Source organism: Chiloscyllium plagiosum, chromosome 1 (genome assembly GCF_004010195.1).
Source record: "Chiloscyllium plagiosum isolate BGI_BamShark_2017 chromosome 1, ASM401019v2, whole genome shotgun sequence".
Taxonomy (NCBI): Eukaryota; Metazoa; Chordata; class Chondrichthyes; order Orectolobiformes; family Hemiscylliidae; genus Chiloscyllium; species Chiloscyllium plagiosum.
The window spans coordinates 96,974,996-96,996,585 of record NC_057710.1 but is presented as its reverse complement, the minus strand read 5'-3'; the positions used below and the strand labels follow the sequence as shown (position 1 = coordinate 96,996,585).

General features: G+C 39.5%; 1 protein-coding gene across 9 annotated transcripts in view; it reads right to left on the bottom strand.

Moving 5' to 3' along the window:
• pds5a (PDS5 cohesin associated factor A) overlaps window positions 1-21,590 on the bottom strand; it is a 220,537-nt gene that overhangs the window by 93,644 nt on the left and 105,303 nt on the right. For all 9 annotated transcript variants that reach the window (XM_043692710.1, XM_043692723.1, XM_043692753.1 and 6 more), the window contains exons 9-12: window positions 15,573-15,688; window positions 10,387-10,481; window positions 7,045-7,190; window positions 4,608-4,759 (exon numbers count right to left, since the gene is read on the bottom strand). In XM_043692710.1, the coding sequence (XP_043548645.1) occupies window positions 4,608-4,759; window positions 7,045-7,190; window positions 10,387-10,481; window positions 15,573-15,688 (509 nt within the window). The remainder of the gene's footprint in view (window positions 1-4,607; window positions 4,760-7,044; window positions 7,191-10,386; window positions 10,482-15,572; window positions 15,689-21,590) is intronic.

Genomic DNA, 21,590 nt, shown 5'->3' with positions numbered 1-21,590 from the left:
AAGGCATTTTATGCATATGTGAGAAACATGAGCATGACGAGAACGAGGGTAGGTCCGATCAAGGCCAGTAGTGGGAGACTGTGTATTGAGTCGGAAGAGGTAGGAGAGGTCTTGAATGAGTACTTTTCTTCAGTATTTACAAATGAGAGGGACCGTATTGTTGAAGAGGAGAGTATGAAACAGACGGTAAGCTAGAGGAGATACTTGTTAGGAAAGAACATGTGTTGGGCGTTTTGAAAAACTTGAGGATAGACAAGTCCCCCGGGCCTGACGGGATATATCCTAGGATTATGTGGGAAGCAAGAGAGGAAATTGCAGTACCGTTGGCAATGATCTTTTCGTCTTCACTGTCAATGGGGGTGGTACCAGGGGACTGGAGAGTGGCAAATGTCGTGCCCCTGTTCAAAAAAGGGAATAGGGATAACCCTGGGAATTACAGGCCAGTTAGTCTTACTTCGGTGGTAGGCAAAGTAATGGAAAGGGTACTGAGGGATAGGATTTATGAGTATCTGGAAAGACACTGCTTGATTAGGGACAGCCAGCACAGATTTGAGAGGGGTAGGTCTTGCCTGACAAGTCTTATTGAATTCTTTGAGGAGGTGACCAAGCATGTGGATGAGGGTAGAGCAGTGGATGTAGTGTACATGGATTTTAGTAAGGCATTTGACAAGGTTCCCCATGTTAGGCTTATGCGGAAAGTCAGGAGGCATGGGATAGTGGGAAGTTTGGCCAGTTGGATAGAAAACTGGCTAACCGGTCGAAGTCAGAGAGTGGTGGTAGATGGTAAATATTCAGTCTGGAGCCCAGTTACAAGTGGAGTTCCGCAGGGATCAGCTCTGCTGTTTGTAATTTTTATTAATGACTTGGATGAGGGAGTCGAAGGGTGGGTCAGTAAATTTGCAGACGATACGAAGATTGGTGGAGTTGTGGATAGTGAGGAGGGTTATTGTCGGCTGCACAGGGACTTAGATATGATGCAGAGCTGGGCTGAGGAGTGGCAGATGGAGTTCAACCCTGGCAAGTGTGAGGTTGTCCATTTTGGAAGGACAAATAAGAATGCGGAATACAGGGTTAACGGTAGGGTTCTTAGTAAGGTGGAGGAGCAAGGGTTGGAATGAAGCTCTGGCCATGTAAAGGCCTCAATATGCCACAAGGTTGAATGGACTGCCTGATGTTTGCCTGGAATGGAGAATAGGTCGTACGAGGATAGGTTGAGAGTTCTCGGCCTTTTCTCGTTGGAACGGCGAAGGATGAGGGGTGACTTGATAGAGGTTTATAAGATGATTGGGGAATAGATAGACAGTCAGAGACTTTCCCCGGGTACAACAGAGTGTTTCAAGGGGACATAAATTTAAGGTGAAGGGTGGAAGGTATGGGGGGGATGTCAGGGGTAGGTTCTTTACCCAGAGAGTGCTGGGGGTATGGAATGCGCTGCCTGTGGGAGTGGTAGAGTCAGAATCATTGGTGACCTTTAAGCGGCAATTGGATGGGTACATGGATAGGTGCTTAAGCTAGGACAAATGTTCGGCACAACATCGTGGGCCGAAGGGCCTGTTCTGTGCTGTATTGTTCTATGTTCTATGAAACTCCCATGCTGTTCATGGCGTGTCAGACATTTAATGACAGAAGTGTAATGCCAGGCAGCATCACCAATGACAGCACTGAACAGCACTGAGGTAATTTTAGAGGATCTGAAACGGTGTCCTTTTCAAAGATAAGAGCTTTTAATAGTATTTTCCAGGAGTGCTGGAGAGAAGCTTCTACTGCTCCATGCATCTGGGAAGCTTCCCAGTAGAATTATAAATCTTAGTTTTAATAGAAATTTGACTGACTAAATAAGACTAAAGATGCACAAATGATATTACCGTTAAAGGAGCTTCAATACAAGTTTTAATTGCCAAATTTAAAGATCTCTATTTCAGATGATTTTTTGTGCTTTTGATAGAAAATAAAAGAACTGATAAATTCACAAAACAATAAGTGCATATTGAACAAATCTAAATCTCAGGAAAATAAGAGTGAAATGGCAAACAACAAATAATTACATGACATGCAGGTAACACAGTTACAGGTAGAAATGTGCAGGCAATTGAAAAAAGTGCAATGAACATTTTCACACACCCTTTCTGAGCAGAATCTCTCATTATTAAGTTTCATAGCTTGAAATAACGCAGCTCAAACTACCTTCACAGAAAGATTTTTCATAAGGTGACATTTGATAAGGTGGCATTTAAACAGTCACTACACAAGAACTCATGATTTGTTTTATTCATTCACGGGGTGTGGATGTGCTGGCGAGGATCGCACTTATTAATTGTCTAGATTAGAGCGGTGTTGGAAAGGTATAGCTGGTCAGGCAGCATCCGAGGAGCAGGAAAATCGATGTTTCGGGCAAATGCCCTTCATCAGGAATAAAGGCAGAGAGCCTACAGAGTGGAGAGATAAATGAGAGGGGGGGGTGGGGGTGGGGAGAAAGTAGCATAGAGTACAATAGGTGAATGGCGGTGGGGATGGAGGTGATAAGTCAGAGAGGATGGTGGAGTGGATAGGTGGAAAGGAAGATTGGCAGGTAGGACAGGTCATGGGGACAGCGCTGAGTTGAAAGGTTCGAACTAGGGTGAGGAGGGGGAAGGGGAAATAAGGAAACTGGTGAAGTCCACATTGATGCCCTGGGGTTGAAGTGTTCCGAGGTGGAAGATGTGGCATTTTCCTCTAGGCGTCGGGTGGTGAGGGAGCGGCAGTGGAGACAGCCCAGGACCTACATGTCCTCAGCAGAGTGGGAGGGGGAGTTGAAATGTTGGGCCACAGGTGGTGGAGTTGATTGGTGTGGGTGTCCTGGAGATGTTTTTACCTAGCACTTATTAATTGCCCAGACATCAGTTAAGAGGCAACTACATTTCTGTGGATTTGAACACTCAGAGTAGGCCAGGTACGGTCAGCAGATTTCCTTCCCCAAAGGTCATGAGTAAACCAGATGGTTTTTTCCAACAATCAACAACTGTTTCATAGTCATCATCTGTCTCTGAATTCCACAAACATTTTTTAACTGAATTCAAATTTCACCATCTGCTGGGTCTAAATATTTTCTGGGTCTCTGGATTAATAGCCAAGAACAATACCACGACGTTATCCCCTGTGTCCTACCAGGGTGATATATTACCATTGGGGGTTGAATTATTTTCTTGAAAAACACTCATTAAGACAACAGGCATAAATTAGCAAAAGATTTTCTTTTCCCCAAAACAACAGATATACACTTTGACTATTATTCTAAACATATCTTCCAAGACTGGCCACAGCTAATGCGTTTCCACGCCATTTGTACAAAGCTGAAAGTGTTTAAGCAGGTATTTATAACCAATTTGTTACACCTCAGATTTACATTTAACAATTGATAGGGTTCAAAATCATAGCATCCAGTCATTCTTTCTCCATATCGCTCCTAAAGATATAAGTCTGAAGCTAGAAATTCCACATTGGTTGATAAGGAAGTTCTTTACTGATGTGATTTCAAGATTTGTTGGCTCCTAGTTTCCCGTAGACCTTGGCAAAAACATCACCCAGCCCTGGCAAAAGGTTGCATCCCTTCCTAGTTCCAGTTTTGGAAGATGAGTCACCCCCTCAAAAAACAGGAGGATGATGAGCCAGTGACCTTCAGTTTCTTTACCTGAATGCTCACTGCTCTACAAATCACAGGATGGCTTGCTTCCATGTTACTGCTGATGCCTGTAAGCCAACCTTCCTTTCACCCTCACCATCTGGCCTCTTGAATCTCAACCTCCAACACCCTCATTGAGATCCCCAACCTGGACTTGCATAAACTGTGCAGCAAAATGGCATGGGTCTTAGTCCCAGCAGTAGCCATCGTTTTCAACTGATGCTGCAGGAAGACAAAGATACTAGTCATCTGATTGACTTGCAGTTCTGTAAACTGGGGATACCTCTGAAAAATAGACAACAGTTTTACTTTAAAACAATTAACATTGTTCTCAGCATTAACTTTCCAAATGGCAGCCATCACATATGTGGGCAGCCGTTCATATTCAATTTACAGTGAAGGGTATAGGGGCTTCTGCGTCCTGTAAATTCCAGCTTAATAAATATCTTGGGATTTGGGGCACTTCAAGGCACTACACAAGTGTAATTTCTTGCTACCCAAGGGGAGATGGGTAGGGACTCAATATCGCATTATTCAGATTTTTGCCGCCATTAGTTAATGAAGAGCAAGTCTAGTGAAATACTTAAAATACACAAATAAGTGCAAGAGAAAGAGGATGCTTCATAGCCCAATACATCTGAAAAAGATCAGCTTGTACAAAAAAAAAAGTAATTATTTATTAACTAGTCAAATAAAGATAGGAGCTACTGGAAAAAAGCAACCCAAAAGAGACCAAGTTCTAACACTAAGGCCCACAGGCAAAAGTGCAAAACTAAGGAATATTAATCACATAGGTATGAACAACAATTCAAGTCCTGTTTCAAAGTCGGAAGAAAGAACAGTTGCAAAATTGTGAATAGTAACGTTTTCTAAAAACATCTGAAAACCATCCATGATGTCATATATTGTGAACAGTTATTTTCCAATCAAAATATGCAACTCAACCTACTTGTCATCAATGCTGTTCTGGTAATAGATATGCAGGAGTTTGTCCTTGATCCAGTTTACTTTTTGAGCAGCCTCCTTCCCAGCCTCTGCATGAAGACAGTACTTTTTGTATAGTTGAGCCAAACCCATCATTGCTTCTTTCCGCACTCGCCACTTAAAACACAGAAAGATAATTGAAAGTCAGTCTGATAAAATATTGAATATTTTTGTTGTTCTTATGATTTTATCCCTCAAATTTATAGCAACTTTTGGATTGGCTCCCTTGGAAAAGTGATCCACCCACTGCACAAGTTCTGGCAGCCATTTTACCAATAGCCAGAAAATAAATGAAATCAGTTTGGTGAAGACTGCTCTGAATTTCTTATCTGTGCAGAATGACCGAGCTTGGTAGAAGCAGAACAATCAAACTTCTCTACAGAAATAGATCTGTGGTTCATGCTGCTGTGACCAAGGTCTACTGCTATAAACTGACCTCCACACAAATCTTTTAAAAAATTCATTCATGGGATGCAGATGTCACTGGTCAGACCAGCATTTATTATTCATCCCTAACTGACCTTGAGAAGGTGGTGATGGTGAGCTATCTTCTTGAACTACTGTAATCCATTTTGTGGAGATACACTATGCTGTTAGGGAGCTCTAGGAACTTGACCTTTATGGAAGCGATGTAACATACTTCCAGCTCCAGATGGCGAATGGCTTGGATGGGAAGTTGCAGACAGCATTCCCATGTATCTGCTGCCTTTATCCTTCCAGATGTGGCGACCATAGGTTTGGAAGTTGCTGTCTGACTAGCCTTGGTGATTTTATACAGCACTTTGCTGTCACCAAGATACAGTGGTTGAAGCACTGATGACTTGATTAGCACTACATCCTCAAGCATGCTGCCTTGTCCTGGATGGTGACCAGCTCCTTGAGTGCTGTTGGAGCTGCATTCATCCAAGGAAGTGGACAGCATTTCATCACACTCCTGACTTAAGCCTTGTAGATGGTACCCAGGCTTTGGGGAGTCAGGAAGTGAGTTATTCACTGAAGGAATCCTAGATTCTGACCTGCTCTTAATAACCAAAATCTTTATATTGAATTTCTGGTCCATAGTAACGCCACAATGTTGACAGTTGGGAATATCAAAGGGTGATGGTTTTACTCTCTCTTGTTGGATATGGTTATTGCCTGGCACTTGTGAGATGCGAATATATATTGTCATTACATTGAGGAACTAGGGCTCTTGTGGTGCCCCTATCTCTTTACCAGGAGGGCCAAGCTCAAGGTCAACGTGCTCCAGAGTAGAGCATCAAAATCTGAAAGCAACTTGAAAAGACCTACAAAATTAGTGATTTTGTGGTTGGTCATGCAAGGTTATTTCTACATAGACATTTGTTCATTTATCTTTAATAACTGAATGAATGAGAAGGAATTCAACGTATAATGAATTGGGAATGCATTTCTGTCACTGAACAGAAGCAAACTACTGATGCTTCAGGTATTCATTTTTCTGCCTTCTCTGAAGGGACAAAATGTATGCAGTGTCAGAGGGACAGCACTTTTATTTAAATACAGCACGAACGGACAACGTTTGCATGAAATCCAAAGTAAAGGTGACTTTTGAACTATTACAAATGAACCATGTCTGAATATACGTGTCTGAATATACGTGTCTGAATATACGTGTCTGAATTTGTTAGTTTCCTACAAGTTTGTTCCTACAAGTTCCAAAAATAACAGTTTTCCTGTGCAAGATTAATTCGTCAAATGTGTATGGCTTTACATTTCACAACTCTGAAGTGAACATTAGCAAAATTGTTAAAATGATCAATTTTTAATAGGTAGAATAGAACATAACAGTGTTTATGTAAACAAACAGGACATGCAAGATGAAGGAAAAACATCAGCACCAAGGTAATAGATGTGACTCATTATCTTTTTATATTTAGTTCTTTAACAGTTAGGTTCTTCTGACCAAAATAAAGCTATTACTGATGTTTGACTACAGTTATGATAGTTCGATTTCAATTTTGATTTCAGATTTACAAAGAAACAACAAAATGTGGATTACTGTTGAAACAAGTGTTTCACTTTCCCTGCTTGTGGATACATTTCTAAATATATCAATTAAAGTTGAACAAATGTAAACTTTTCAACATTCTACAATGCCAAGTTACATGAAATGATTTTGACCAATTGTTATGCATTACGGGAATATTTATTTCAAAAGTAAATAAATTGTCATTCACAGAAATATTACAAACAACAGAAATAAAACCAATACTCATAAGGCCTGGACACCACAGGTGGCAACCTAACAGTTTTCATGAATTGATAATTAACACAAAATCCTTATCTGAATTTTAGCTTGTTTATCAAGCAAAGAAATGGAACCAAGAGATAAATTATGCAGAGGCAAATTATGTGCAACAAGTGCAAATTTGAGACCTTACCCTTTTGTCTAGTGTTCTCTCCCTCACAAACCCAAGCAGTTGGTCATTCACTAGTGATAGATCTTTCTTCCCTGCTGTTATTATTGTAACAATGACATCATGCCGGATTGCCTCTTCTGGATCATGTGATCGAACCTTCAAATATTCTATTAAAAGAATTCTTATTTAAAACATAATTTCTGAATCAGGATTACTTCAAAACCTTTTACACAGAGACATACACTGGAGTAAACAATTATACTACCTCACCTAAAGATCGTATTTTATTCAAAATTCTTGCAAATCCACAAAACTAAGTTGGCTTATTCTTTCAGGTTATTAGAAAATTAGCAATATTTAGTGTTATAGACCCAAGTTCTATGCAAAATGTTAATTACTATTACATTTTGTGAATTTTAAAAATTGAATTCAACAACCTGGCTTCTGCACTTAGTAGTGAAGTAACTGTGACATGGTTTTCTCTTTTCAGCAACAGTTTAAATCTGCTGTTTAAAGGAATCTCAGGACATGGAGCAGCGCATATGTCAACCAGCACGTAACTAGCCAACTACATTCATGTCCTCACAAATAACAACAAAACAAATCTGAAATAAAAACACTATCTTGGGGACACAAAACAAGTCTTTGACATCCTAGTTGTGCAATCAGCCAGGGTTTCTCTAGTACCAAGTGCAAACCTATCTTCACTTGCCAACATACATATTGGAGGTCCTACAATGTCATACCCTATTAGAATACTTATTAGCAAGCCCAGAAAAAAGGGCAGAGCCATTTGCTTACTGTGGGTGGGCCAACACCAGACAGTTTGAAGTGACAGCTCACCAACACATTCTCAAGGACAATTAGGGACTGGAAATAAATGCTCGTCTCAACAACAATGAATACTTCCCAAATGATTCCTTTTTTAAATGCACTTGTAGCATTGCATTTTTCAAGACTCTAGTTAGAATATAAGCCCTTGCTCATGGTTTAATTTTGTTCACAAATCTAACCCTGCTAATTTATATTTGCAAATATGCTTTAAAAAGTATAAATTCTGATAAACATGAATGAATTTATCTGAAAGTTAGGATTTTTAAAATAGAGGAAGGTTGATTTTGGTTTCTGCTCTGTAGGCTAACCTTTTACGCAAAGAAAGAGGTCAGAATGTCATTTGGGATAGTGACCAAACTACATAACGTCCAAGAAAGTATGTAATTCAGTGAAGAGTTGATGAAATGTTTCTAACAGAGTCTTATGACTTACAGTGAAAATAGATCAGGGACCACTCATTTAGCTTGGTCAGGAGTTCAGTTCAGAAAAATCAAGTTTTCATTTCAGAACAACAGTAAGAAAGGTTTTCTTTGATGTCTACAAGCTGTGACAGTTGTCCATAGCTTTTTCAAGTAATCAGAACTGAAGAGAGGTTCAGGCCAGCAGAAATGGAAATAAGAGTTAAAACTGTCTCAGCAGTCCAAGAAGAACTGGAGAAGGTCAGTTAAGTTGGAAAGTAAAGACTTAGAATAAGAGTGATGCTTCTCCTAGATTGACTGTCAAGGGTAAGGGCTGGATAAGAGGTTGAAAGTTGGTTTTGTTCTCTTTATGTTAATGTCTTGTGTTAAAGAATATGGCAGCCTCATAAGAGTATGTTCACTGACTAACCACAACAGTAAACATGCAAAAATTAAACTTGTGATCCATCAAGCTTATGATCCATCAAAGTAGATTCCACCAAGGTCCGACTTACCCAGTTTCAATACCAGTTGGAATCATAAGAAAAGATTTTCAATTTACTAAATTAATCTGTATTTTCGTGATCGGCCTAAAAGAAGCCTCTCTTGCAGACTACAGGATCCAACACAGCAAATGCTAATTCAAAATAAATATCAGGAGCAAATTTTGGGTAGCTTGCACAAAATGATGTCGCATATTAAAAGTAATACCAATTTTAAATGAAGTACTATTGGATTTATTTGATAACCACCCAGATCTCAAGGATCGCCCATGATTATATGGGCCAAATACACAAAGGAAACGCAAAGCTCTGTGAACAAAGTTGCAATACTGGACAAATTTCAAGAGCGAGGGGGGACAAGGTCATGCAGGGATTAAACAAAACAAGAATTTAAAATATGAAGCACTGAGGGACCAGGAGTTAATGCAGAAGTACAAGGTGTTGTACCGAAAACAAAAAGTACTGGAGGTCACAGCAGGTCAGCAACATCCATGGAGAAAGAGCAAGCTGATATTGAGTCCAGATGCTTCTTACATTGTGTTGGGCCATCAATGTCATAAAGGCTATTTATGGGTGGCAAATTTTCAAATGAATATCTCCAGAAAAAAGAAAGAAATGATAAACTCACTGAATTAGTAAACAGACGTTTATGTTATTAGCCAACTGCAATATCTCAAGTTAAAAATCACCAAACAATTGTTTCAAATTCAATGAGCTATCATTTGTTACCAATCCAGTATTTCTCACTATATTACTCACTTGGTTTCCCCTTTAACAATGCACTTCTCAATTGGGAAGAAGCATGTAATTAAATAATAACACAGAACAAGATATGCAAAAATGTTCCAATGATAGTATGTATCAAACACTGAATAACAGGATGGTTAAGCATGGTCTGATTGTTCAGGCATATAATACAGTTGAGAAACAACATAGTAACATTAAATATAGATGTAGCATTTCCAGACAGATGTATTAATTTAGAAATTGGGAGATGCAAATCCTCAAGAATTTACATATTTTTAAAAAGTGGTGCAACAACTATGAAGCAATTGGCTTTTTATCAACTAACTCTGCACAGGCATCTAAACACTTACATTAGCAAGTGAAGGTAGACTTATGCTAGACTAATTAGAGTAATAATCATCTCGCCAATTTCATGACCAGGATATTGACGAATTATTTTAAGCCCCCAGATAAAGTGTTTGCTATTTGTGAATACTTCAATGCAACTGACGAGCTAAGTGCTTGTTGATAAGAGTGGGGTTTGGTCCATGCCCTGTGAACCCTTTGATTTTGCAGCAGATTTAAACTGTTGCTGGAAAGGAAAAATCATGTCACAGAGTAACTCACTAATAACCATAAAAGCCAGGTCCTCGAATTTAATTTGCAAAAATCACAGATGAAATCATAAACCAAAATAATTGATCATAAAAGTTCGCACAGAATTTGTTCAGACCGCATGTATCTGCATCTAGCCTCCAAATGTTCAGGTATGCTAATCTCCTTTAATCAATTTCTGATTGATTCCCTTCAATCGCCAATCCACTGTTCCACACAGGTGCATTAATACCTCAACTATTGACCCTGAAAGCAGATTTTGCAAACTACGTGGGTTAATATCTCACCTGTAAGATCTTTGGCTAAGTCTGGATGATTCATCAAACAATGACTTGCAAACTTCACGCATTCTAGTCTCACAGGAACATGTATATCGTTAAATCTATATAAAAAATAATATTTTTGATTTTCAAGTATGTTAACACATGCAACTTATTTCCCCAATCTCAAAATAATTTATAGAAGACTCCTGAACAAAGAAATAAACTGATTTATTCATCTAATGAACACAATAATAAAGATACTTAAAAAACAAGATGCGTATTGATCATTTACTGTAGAGTCTGTTCTTATATTCTTTAACTGTACCTCACGCTCCATGTTTTCTGATTAACGTTCTGCAGAAAAACACTGGAGGACATTGTCTGCTTTGAGTATAATTGGGAATCCTGAGGCAAATTTTGGTCAAAGTTATACCTGCTTTCAACAAAAATTTACATTTATATCGTGCCTTCAATGCAATGAAATGTCCCAAGGCAGAAGCAGATTAAAATAAACTATAATATAGAGTCAGGAGATAGTAGGACAAACAATGAAAAGTTTTGCCAAGAAGGTAGTTTATGCAGTGTCTGAAGGGATAAAGATGAGTTGGATACAAAAAGAGCAAGTCGAAGAACATCTTCTTAATCTTGGGTTAGAGATAACTGAAGGCTCTGCGCTCAATAGAACATTAAAATTTGGAATATACAAGAGGTCAGACTAAAAGGCCACATGTGCCTGAGGATTGTGGGTGAAATTACAAAGATAGGGAAAGGCAAAGCCATGGAGGAGTGCAAAAATTGGGATAACATTTTCAAATCCAGATTTTGCTTGAACTGGAGCCAGCATAGGTCACAGCAAAGAGGGAAAAAAAAATGATGAGGATGGAAATTTCTACCCATTGATAAACTGTGAACAGAGTTTGCAGATACATTCTATTTTGCTAAAAAAAAATGCACAATCTGCAGGCAGTCAATACGTGTAATATTTTGTAAATTCCACTTTGGAAAAAGAACCAGTCTGACTCATGATTGGGATACAGACAGACTCTGACCTCACACCTTTAATGTATTGTCTGAACTGAGATGTTACCTTTTGTTATAAAACCTTAAGTTATCTTGTGAAGGTGGATTAAAAGAAGTTCTGGGATTTACTTATTAATGAATTGAAACCAGTAACCCATTCTAAAAGATGAAAGACTTAAAAATCCAGGTTTGTTCAATATATCATTTCAGTTGCATGACACTGTAATCTTGTTATAAATTCTTTGTCTCGTCTCATATTCCATAACCACCTGATGAAGTAGCAGCGCTCTGAAATCTAGTACTCCAAATAAATCTGTTGTTGTGTGATTTTTAACTTTGTTCACCGTGGCAACTTTGCACAGTGGTAACAGTGTGTACCAGCTACAAGATAAACAGCAGCAACTCAGCAAGGCCCATTTGACAGTACCTTCTAAACCCACAACATCTGTTACCTAGCAGAATAAACATATTAGATATAAGACAATGCCAATGCCTACAAGTTCACCTTCAACGTCATTCTTACTTTGAAATATTTTGCTATTTTGCACTGTCACTGGATCAAAATTCATGGAACTTCCTTATGAACAGTATTGCGGGAGTAACTGCACACTACGGACAGCTGTGTTTCCAGAAGGCAGCTCTCATCACCTTCTCAAGGAAAGTTAGGTTTGGTCAATAAATACTAGCCAAGCCTCCAATTCCCACATCCAACGAAAGAATTAAAGAACTATAGCTTAGGGAGTAAGAAAAATATCTTAATAGTTGTCAAAAACAATAACTTCAACATCCGCAATGCTTAATTGGAAGAAATTTTTGATCATCCAATACTGAGTATCAGATAAGCAAACTGATAATTTATCAACATCAGAGGAAGTTGAAATATGCTACTAGTATGGTAGAGTTGGGTGTCTTTGGCATAGATAGGAACATTACAGCTGCACTTGTGAATGATTCTGCCGAGGGATAGCAGGCAGATGAAAAATAAGAGGATCCAAAGACTAATCCCTGCAAGGCACCAAAGATAAAAGTACAGGAGCAGAAAGAGAAGCCATTGCAAGTCATTTTTGGTCCCAGTTAAATATGGGAGAATGGAACCTGGTGAGAGCAGTTCCACCAAGACAGAAGACAGTGCTGAGGCAACTATTATTCTCTCTTGATTCCCAAACTCCCTCCCTCACAGCAATTTAGGTGCACCTACATCCCAAGAAATGCAATCATGAGCTTTTCAAGAGCAACTTGTGATGGCAATAAACATTGGTTTAACCGTCAATATATGCTTCCCATGAATGAATTTTTTTTAAAAACTATTAACCTACCTTCCTCTCAAAACAGTCTCCAAATTCCACCATTCTCCTTGACACCAGGTCAAAGGTTATCAAAATAGAGTATATCAGAATGTTCTTCATACCCCTGCATCTCAATCAAAATTTCAGACTGTGCCCCCTATTGTCAGTAATGGAAACAGCCTTTGTCTTTCTTGTCTAAACCTACCATAATCTTGTACAGCTCCGTCAAATGTCTCCCCAGTTGTTACTATTCCAAGGAAAACAATCCCAACTTCTCCAACCTAGCTTCATATTCAAAATATCTCATTCTAGGAAATCTTCCCTGCGCCCTCTACATTGGGAGTTCCAATTACTTCTGCTTAAATCTGCAATGGCAGGCCACTCTTATTAGTCAACACTATTCTAAGTAAGTTCAGTATAACTTAAAGGAAAAACATCCTGCATTTCTATCATGTACTTTCTGCAGCCCAGTTGTCTTAATATTGGCTTGAATAATTTTAAGCCTTGGCACCAAAGTGGGCTGAATAAAGAGGAACCTCGATTATCCGAATACCAATTATCTGAATATTGGATTATCCGAAGGAGATCTCAAGGTCCCGGTAGAAACATTACATTAAAGACGTGTTTCCAACACTGATCCTGTGTTTTGTTTACAATGATTAAACAGGCACCACCTCCAAGTGACTGACGTCCCGCTCCCCCTTCCCCCTCTCCCACATTTTCCCTGGACAGGTGGAACCTGTCAAAACATTGCAGTAAAAAGTTGTGTGCGCGCGCGCGTGCTTTATTTGGAGACTTACCCCACAAAGGCAGTAGCAGTCTTGTTGGTGGCAACCAATCTGGCTGCCCCAGAGAGGAGGCGGTGTTTGCGGGCTGCGAGCAGTGTTGGACGGGGGCAAGTGGCGGTGTTGGAAGGGTTGGGAGTGGTGTTGGACAGGGTTGGGGTGTGGGCGAGGGGCGGGGTGTGTGTGTATGTTGGCTGGGGTGGGCGGTGTTGAATGGTGGGGGCAGGGGCTCGCATGTGGTGTGCTGCTGCTTCGTCCCCTGAATGGGGAGCAGACTTAAAAAACCCCGAGCCGCAGAGGAAAGGCATTTAATCGATTAACCGAATAATCGATTCTCGGAACGAAATGTGCCTGCCCATCTCGTTCGGATAATCAAGGTTCCTCTTTACACTGGTATTTTGGGTGACAAGACATGAGGGATCTCTTGTGCCTGGTATGACATCCAGAACCCTGTGCCAACAAGGCAATTTCCATCCTTGGTACCAATTAATATCCTTGCCCTTCAAGCTTCTGGTCCTTGGAGTCCACTCTGCTATGCCAAATCTTCCACATTTTTGTTTCTTCTCATTTCCCTCATTTTACCTCCACAACTATTCTCATGCTGTTATGGCTCGTGCACCTTTTTTCTTTGAGGTTCTCTTCTCTCATTCAAAGAGCTTAGAACATTACAGCGCAGTACAGGCCCTTCAGCTCTTGATGTTGCACCGCCACGTGAAATCAATCTGAAGAACATCTAACCTACACTATTCATTTCTCGTCCATATGTCTATCCAATGACTATTTAAATGCCCATAAAGTTGGCAATTTGACAAACTGTTGTAGGCAGGGCGTTCCACGCCCTTCCTACTCTGAGTAAAGAAACTACCTCTGACATCTGACCCCTCGATTTGAAGCTATGGTCCCTTGTGCTATCCAGCACCATCCTAGGAGAAAGGATTCTCACTCTCCACCTGATCTAACCTTTACAGGTCTCAATTAAATCACCTCTCAACCTTCTTCTCTCTAACAAAACAGGCTCATGTCTTTCAACCTTTCCTCAAAAGACCTTCCCTCCATACCAGACAACATCCCAGTAAGTCTCCTCTGAACCCTTTCCAAAGCTTCCACATCCTTCCTGTAATGCGGTGACCAGAACTGCACGCAATACTCCAAGTGCAGCCACACCAGAGTTTTGTACAGCTGCAGCATGACCTCATGGTTCTGAAACTCGATCCCTCTACCAATAAAAGCTAACAAACTGTATGCCTTCTTAACAGCCTATCAACCTGGATGGCAACTTTGAGGGATCCATGTATATTTAGCACACTCCTTTTGCAGTTAGCATTTTACAGGCCACTATCACACGTTTTCCCCAGACATTTCCCTTCACTTTGTTCTGTTCCATCTTTGAATGTCACCCTTCTGCAACATCTTCCAGTTGTGATAAAGTGTCCATGCTTAAATACTAATTTGTCTGTTCTCTCCCCAAATACTAGCTAGTTTGTGGAATTCTTCCAATTTCTTCTGTTGCAGATTTCCAGCACTTGCTGGTTCTAAAAGTGCCTTTTAAGTTAATTTGAATAGATTTTCTTGGATTTTACAGGTCGCATATGGCAGATGCTACGGAATCAACATTTAAGCTAACGAATCCCTAACTTAAGAAATGACCTCAATACCCATTGGGAGACAGAGAAGAGGAAAATCTGGAAAGCTTGCTCATTCTTGATTGAAATCCATTAATTTGACAAAGTATGAACATTGATATATGGCAATCATCAAACATTTGGTATAGGGGCTTGGGGTTTGAAACATCGGCCTATATTTATTGTGAACATAGAATAACAATTTGGTCAAGGTGCAATTATGCTATCCCTGTAAACGATACCCAAATTCTTTTCACCACTTTTACACAAGGAACTTTCAATAGCACCCACATTTTAATATGGGATTACATATAAAAAGACATGAATGGAGTAATTATCATTATAGCTATAGCAAGTTCTTCTGAAATGTAACCACTACAGTAGTATCGGAAACTCAATTTGTGCACTGCAAGCTCCCACAACTATTTTGAGCTTCCATCAAAAGTAAACCATGCACAAGAACACCACCTTGAATCATTTACAAGTATGTATTGTACCGTCCAAGGAAGCACTGCCAGAGTGGACGATTTTGTGTTGCGAGCTCTGAATCCTTTGCACCGAACAACTTAGCCAAGAGTCGAACAACAGCCAATCGCTCTTCTCCATCATTACTCTAGGGAAACAAAATGACATGAGTAAAATATACAAGAAAGACTAATTTTCTGAGGACTAATGGAAGTTAGAGAAAACCTGAACTCTGACTAAAATACTGTACAAAGATGTACAGTAATTCAATTTGACCATACACCAACTTACCTAACAAACCAAATACATCTTTTACATGCTGATGCAAGAATAGAATGTAATTGAGTTAAATTCATCCATCTCAGAGCCAGGATGGGCCTTAGATACAAAATTTTGACTGCACAATTCATTGAATATTCAACCATAAAGTGGAATATTATAACGCAAAATATTAATGCCATCATTACCACATTAACTACCAGGAGTAGAAATTTTCATATCAGTGCTGTCTCATTAAACAGCACTGTATTGTTATCTATTTGCATTATATTTAATAACTAAACATAAAATAGATTTTCTGTCACAGAAAACCGATATCACATTTCACAGAACAGTATAAACAAAGGGCTTAGCGTCAGAGTCATGCCGCATGGAAATAGACCCTTCGGTCCAACCAGGCCATGCCGACCATAATCCCAAACTAAACTAGCCCCACCTGCCTGTGCTTGTCCCATATCCTCCAAACATATTATTCATGTACTTATCCAAATGTCTTTTAAATGTTGGAACTGTACCTGCATCCACCACTTCATTCCACACATGAGCCACTTCGTGTGTAAAAAAGGTGCACCTCGTCTTTTTTAAATCTTTCTCCTCTCACCTTAAAAATAAGTCCCCTTGTCTTGAAATATGATAAAGTATTTCAGTCAGCATATGTACTGCCTGGATGTAGGTTTGCTCGCTGAGACATTTCGTCACCCTACTGAGTAAGATCTTCAGTGGGCCTCCGGGTGAAGCACTGTTGATAATTCCTGCTTTCAATTTATATGTTTAGGTTGGTGATGTCATTTCCTGTTCTTTTTCTCAGGGGGTGGTAAATGGGGTCTAACTCGATAGAGTTCCGGTTGGAATGCCATGCTTCTAGGAATTCTCAAACGTGTCTCTGTTTGGCTTGTCCTAGAATGGATGTGTTGTCCCAGTCAAAGTGGTGTCCTTCCTCATCTGTATGTAAGGATACTAGTGAGAGAGGGTCATGTCGTTTTGTGGTTGGTTGATGTTCCTGTATCCTGGTGGCTAGTTTTCTGCCTGTTTGTCCAATGTAGTGTTTGTGACAGTCCTTGCATAGTAGCAAACACTACATTGGACAAAAAGGCAAAACACTAGCCACGAGGATACATGAACATCAACTAGCCACAAAAAGACATGGCCCTCTCTCACTAGTATCCTTACATACGGATGATGAAGGACACCACTTCGACTGGGACAACACATCCATTCTAGGACAAGCCAAACAGAGATACACACTAGAATTCCTAGAAGCATGGCATTCCAACCGGAACTCTATCAACAAACACATCGAGTTAGACCCGATCTACCACCCTGAGAAAAGGAACAGAAAATGACATCACCATAGAAAATGACATCACCAACCCAAACATATAAATAGAAAACAAGAATTATCAACAGTGCTTCGCCCGGAGGCCCACTGAAGATGTTACCTAGTAGAGTGACGAAACGTCTGGAAATGAACCTTCCAGCTCAGCGACCAAACCTACATCCAGAACTACAAACTGAGCTACAAATCTTCTCAAATCTCACTAATACATGCTGCCTCTTAAAATGACTTCCATATGAATGCACCCCTCTACTTGCTCAGCAAAATTCAGGCTTTGTAGTTTTAATGCACAAGCAGATAAAAAAACCTTCTAACGAGAAACTACTACAAACTCAGGAAAACAGCCAATTGCAGTCGGCAGTAATAGCAATGCATTAAACAGTGAAGCAATAAAATCACTTCCGTATTTTAGGAGGCATTAGCCTTTTTCCTTCAGGTGTTAAATGAGACCTCAAACAAAGTTTAAATTTCAAAAAATTATATATTCACAACCAAATTATTAAATTCCCTCTCAATTATATTTTATTGTTTAATGTCTCAGATTTTCTCAGTAGCTCAAGCTTCAATTGTATATTTTGCTCCAGCATAATTAGAATGTTTTCAGTCACATCTGTGCACATGCAGCTTGCAGAATTTTTCATTATCCTCAAAATATTTTGGAACTGAACTAGTGTGACATGAATTTTGCATGGATTGGAAAATCTGTTTTTAAAAGATATTCTTTCCTTCGACCTGTCCTATTAAAATCCTTCCAACTCCTTTCCTGTTTTAAATTCTGATCAAAGTAACACTTGTGCTCAAGAATTCCTAAGACCCCTTCACACAAACTAAAAATTGCTAAATACTTCTTCGCTGAAAAGGTTTACAGTTTGTTATTTTCCAAGTAATTTATGTCCACTTTGTTTATGGAAATCTGTAGAAAGTTTATTATAAGTGTATCAAATACCTTTGTACAAAAATGCCAACAAGTGAAATTGGCTGATGATGAGTTAAGCAGTTTGCAACATAACAATAAACACAAAAGGGACTGCTGCATAACATGAGAAACAATGGACAAGTGAGAATGCAGAATGAGCACAATGGCTAGTTTTTGGAGGCTGGGGGTAGGTGGTTTTCATTGTATATTGACACATTATAAGCAAAATCAAAACATGAACTGTTAACCCAGAATTAGCAAGCATATCAGTCTCTTAAATATTGCTTTAAAAGCAGAATAATGATAACTGCCGAAACAAATCAACAGAGTTGCAATATGGCATGAAATAGAATTATTACTCATTACAAATTAGTGCATAACTATTCACAAACATAATTGGCAAAATAAAATACTCAACAGGGTAACTTGCAATACAACTTCGAGAAAGAAAGATATTTGTGTTCCAAGAGATCAACTGGGATATTGCAGTTGTATGCCTGTGCTCAGAAACAACAGCAACTTCTTGATGCTCACACACATACAATTATGTACAAACATCCAAATTAGGAATAGACTACTCAGCTCCCCCCACTACTGTGCTGCCATTCAATAAGACCGTAGCTGATATGATTGTTAATTCAAATCTATAATTTCACCTTCCCTTGATAAACTTGAAAGGTTGAAAGGTTAACAAGTATCTATCTACTTTTGTCTTTAAGATATTCAAGTATTCTGCTTTCACCACATTTACAGGAAGAGAGCTCCAAAGACTCATACACCTTTATAACAAAAAAAATGTTTAATCTCCAGTTTAAATGGGTGGCTTGTGATTTTTAAACAGACCTCTAGTTTCAGATTGTCCTGAGAAAGGCTTATCTCCACATCTACCCTGCCAGGATCCCTCAGTGGCTTATATGGTTCAATCAACTAATCTCTTATTTTTCTGAACTCCAGCAGATACAAACCCAGTTTGCCCAACCCTTCTTCCTATGACAATGTGCCGATTTCAGGTATTATTCAAGTAAATGTTCTGTGAGCTGCCTCCAATGCATTTACCTCCTTCCTTAAATAAGGTCACCAATACTGTGCATGGCATTCCAGATGTGGTCTCACCAGTGCCCTATATAACTAATACATAACTTTGCTACTTTTGTATTGAATTTTCCTCAAGATACACCACATTCTATTAGTTTACCTAATTACTTGCAAAAGGACTCCCAGCTCCCTCTGCAATTTCTTAACAGTCACATTATACGTCTTACTTATATAATTTTTCCTCCAGTTTCATATTATCCCACATTATATTTTATTTGTCAGATATTTACCCACTCAATTTTTTGTAATCACTTGTGTACTCTTCAGAACCGATTTTCCTATTTATGCTCAACGAAGAAGTGTGTCATCTCAGTGCTAGGACACTCCCGCTGAGGCTCAAGAAGAGCCCTAGGCTTTACCATCTTTGTCTGCATCATTAATGATCTGTCCTCCATCATAAACAGCGAAGGAGATTTTCTAAGATTACAACAGGATCTTGATGAAATAAGTCAATGGGCTGAAAAATGACAGACAGAGTTCAATCTGAATAAATACGAGATACTGCACTTTGGTACAACAAAGAATAGGGCTTATACAATTAACTGTAGGGCCTTAGATAATATTATGGAAGAGGGACCTAGGGGTTCAAGTACATAAGTCTTTGAAGTTTGCGTCACATATAAACAGGGTGGTTAAAAAAATAATTTGACAAGCTTGCCTTCATTGCTCAGTCCTTTGAGTACAGGAGTTGGGATATCATGTTTGAGTTTGTCCAGGACATTGGCGAGGCCTCGTGTGGAAGACTGAGTCCAGTTCTGGTCACCCAGTTATTGAAAGAATATTATTAAGCTGGAGAGGGTTCAGAAGAGATGCACCAGGGACTTTTCTCACTGGAACACGGGAGGTTGAGAGGCGGACCTTATATAAGTTAATAAAATAATGAGAGGTGTAGATAGAGTTAATGGCAGTTGTCTTCCCCAGGATGGGAGATTTCAAGACGAGGGGGCACATTTTTCAGGAGAGTGGAGAGAGATTTTTTAAAAAAAGGCATGAGGGGTATTATTTTTTACACAGAGTGGTTTGCATGTGGAATGAACTTCCTGGAGAAGTGAAGTGGTGGATGCGGTGCAATTATAATATTTAAAAGACTTTTGGATAAGTCTGTGCATGAGAGAGGCTAGTGGGGGGAGAGATATGGGCCAGAAGCAGGCAGGCGGGACCAGTTTAGTTTGGGATTATGGTCAGCATGGACTGGTTGGACCAAGAGGTCTGTTTCCATGCCGTATGACTTGATAAAGTCAGGCGTGGGATGTGTACTGATGATTGAACAATATTCAGTACTATTTGTAACTCCTCAGATATTGCAGCTGTCCAAGTTCATTTGCAGCAAGACCTAGATAACCAGGTTTGAAGTGACGTGTTAAGTAAGGTTCATGCCACACAAATGACAGAAGAGGACCTAAACACCAGCTCAAAGTTCAATAGCATTATCATTGCTCAATCCCCACTATCAACATCTTGAGTATTACTATTGACCAAAGTTTGGACTGGACTATCCTGCTGTAGCAAGAGCAGATTAGAGGCTACCAATCCTACTGGAGGCAACTCACCTCTTGTCCACCAACTATAAGGCACATCAGGAATGTGATGTGCCTTATAGTTGGTGAATACCTGTTTGGATGAACACAGCTCCAACAATGCCCAAGATGCTCAACACCATGCAGCACAAAGCAGCTCACTTAATGAATACCCCATCTACTATATTAAGTATTCACTCCCTTCACTATTATTGCACAGTGATAGCAATGCATACCACCTACAAGGTGCACTGCAGCAACTCACCAAGTCTCCTTCTACAGCACTTTCTGAACCTGCAACTTCTGGAAAGACAAAGGTAACAGAAACACCACTACTTGCAATCTACCTTTCAAGCCACACACCATTCTGACTTCGAAGCACATTGCTATTAATGTGACAAACAGTAATAATATGAAGACAACAGTGAGTAACCCTACTCACCAAGTGCTAATCGTTTCAAAAAGGCACTTCTCCATAAGCTTTTCCATGGCAATTGAGGATGGGCAATAAATACTGACTGGATCAGCAATGGCCACAACATTTTTTGAAAATGGGAGATCTTCCAGCTTTTTTCAAACTGCGTCCCTTAGTTGTAAACTCTCCCTTAAGGAAAAACATCCTTTCAGAGTCCTGCTTGTTCGCCTCTCAGAATCTTGAACATCTCAATAACATGACTTCCTAAACTTCAAAGCTCCAATGGATACAGGCCCAATATATTCAAAATCTTCCTTGTGAGAAGCCTCTCCCACATCCAAGGTATCAGTCCAATGAACCTTTTCTGAATTCATTCTAAAGCATTTAGATCCTTTCTTAAGGAGACCAATATGCAGTAGTCCATGTGATCTCAATGCCCTGTACAACTCTCAATGCTCTGTAAAACTGTAGCAAAACATTCCTATTATTATG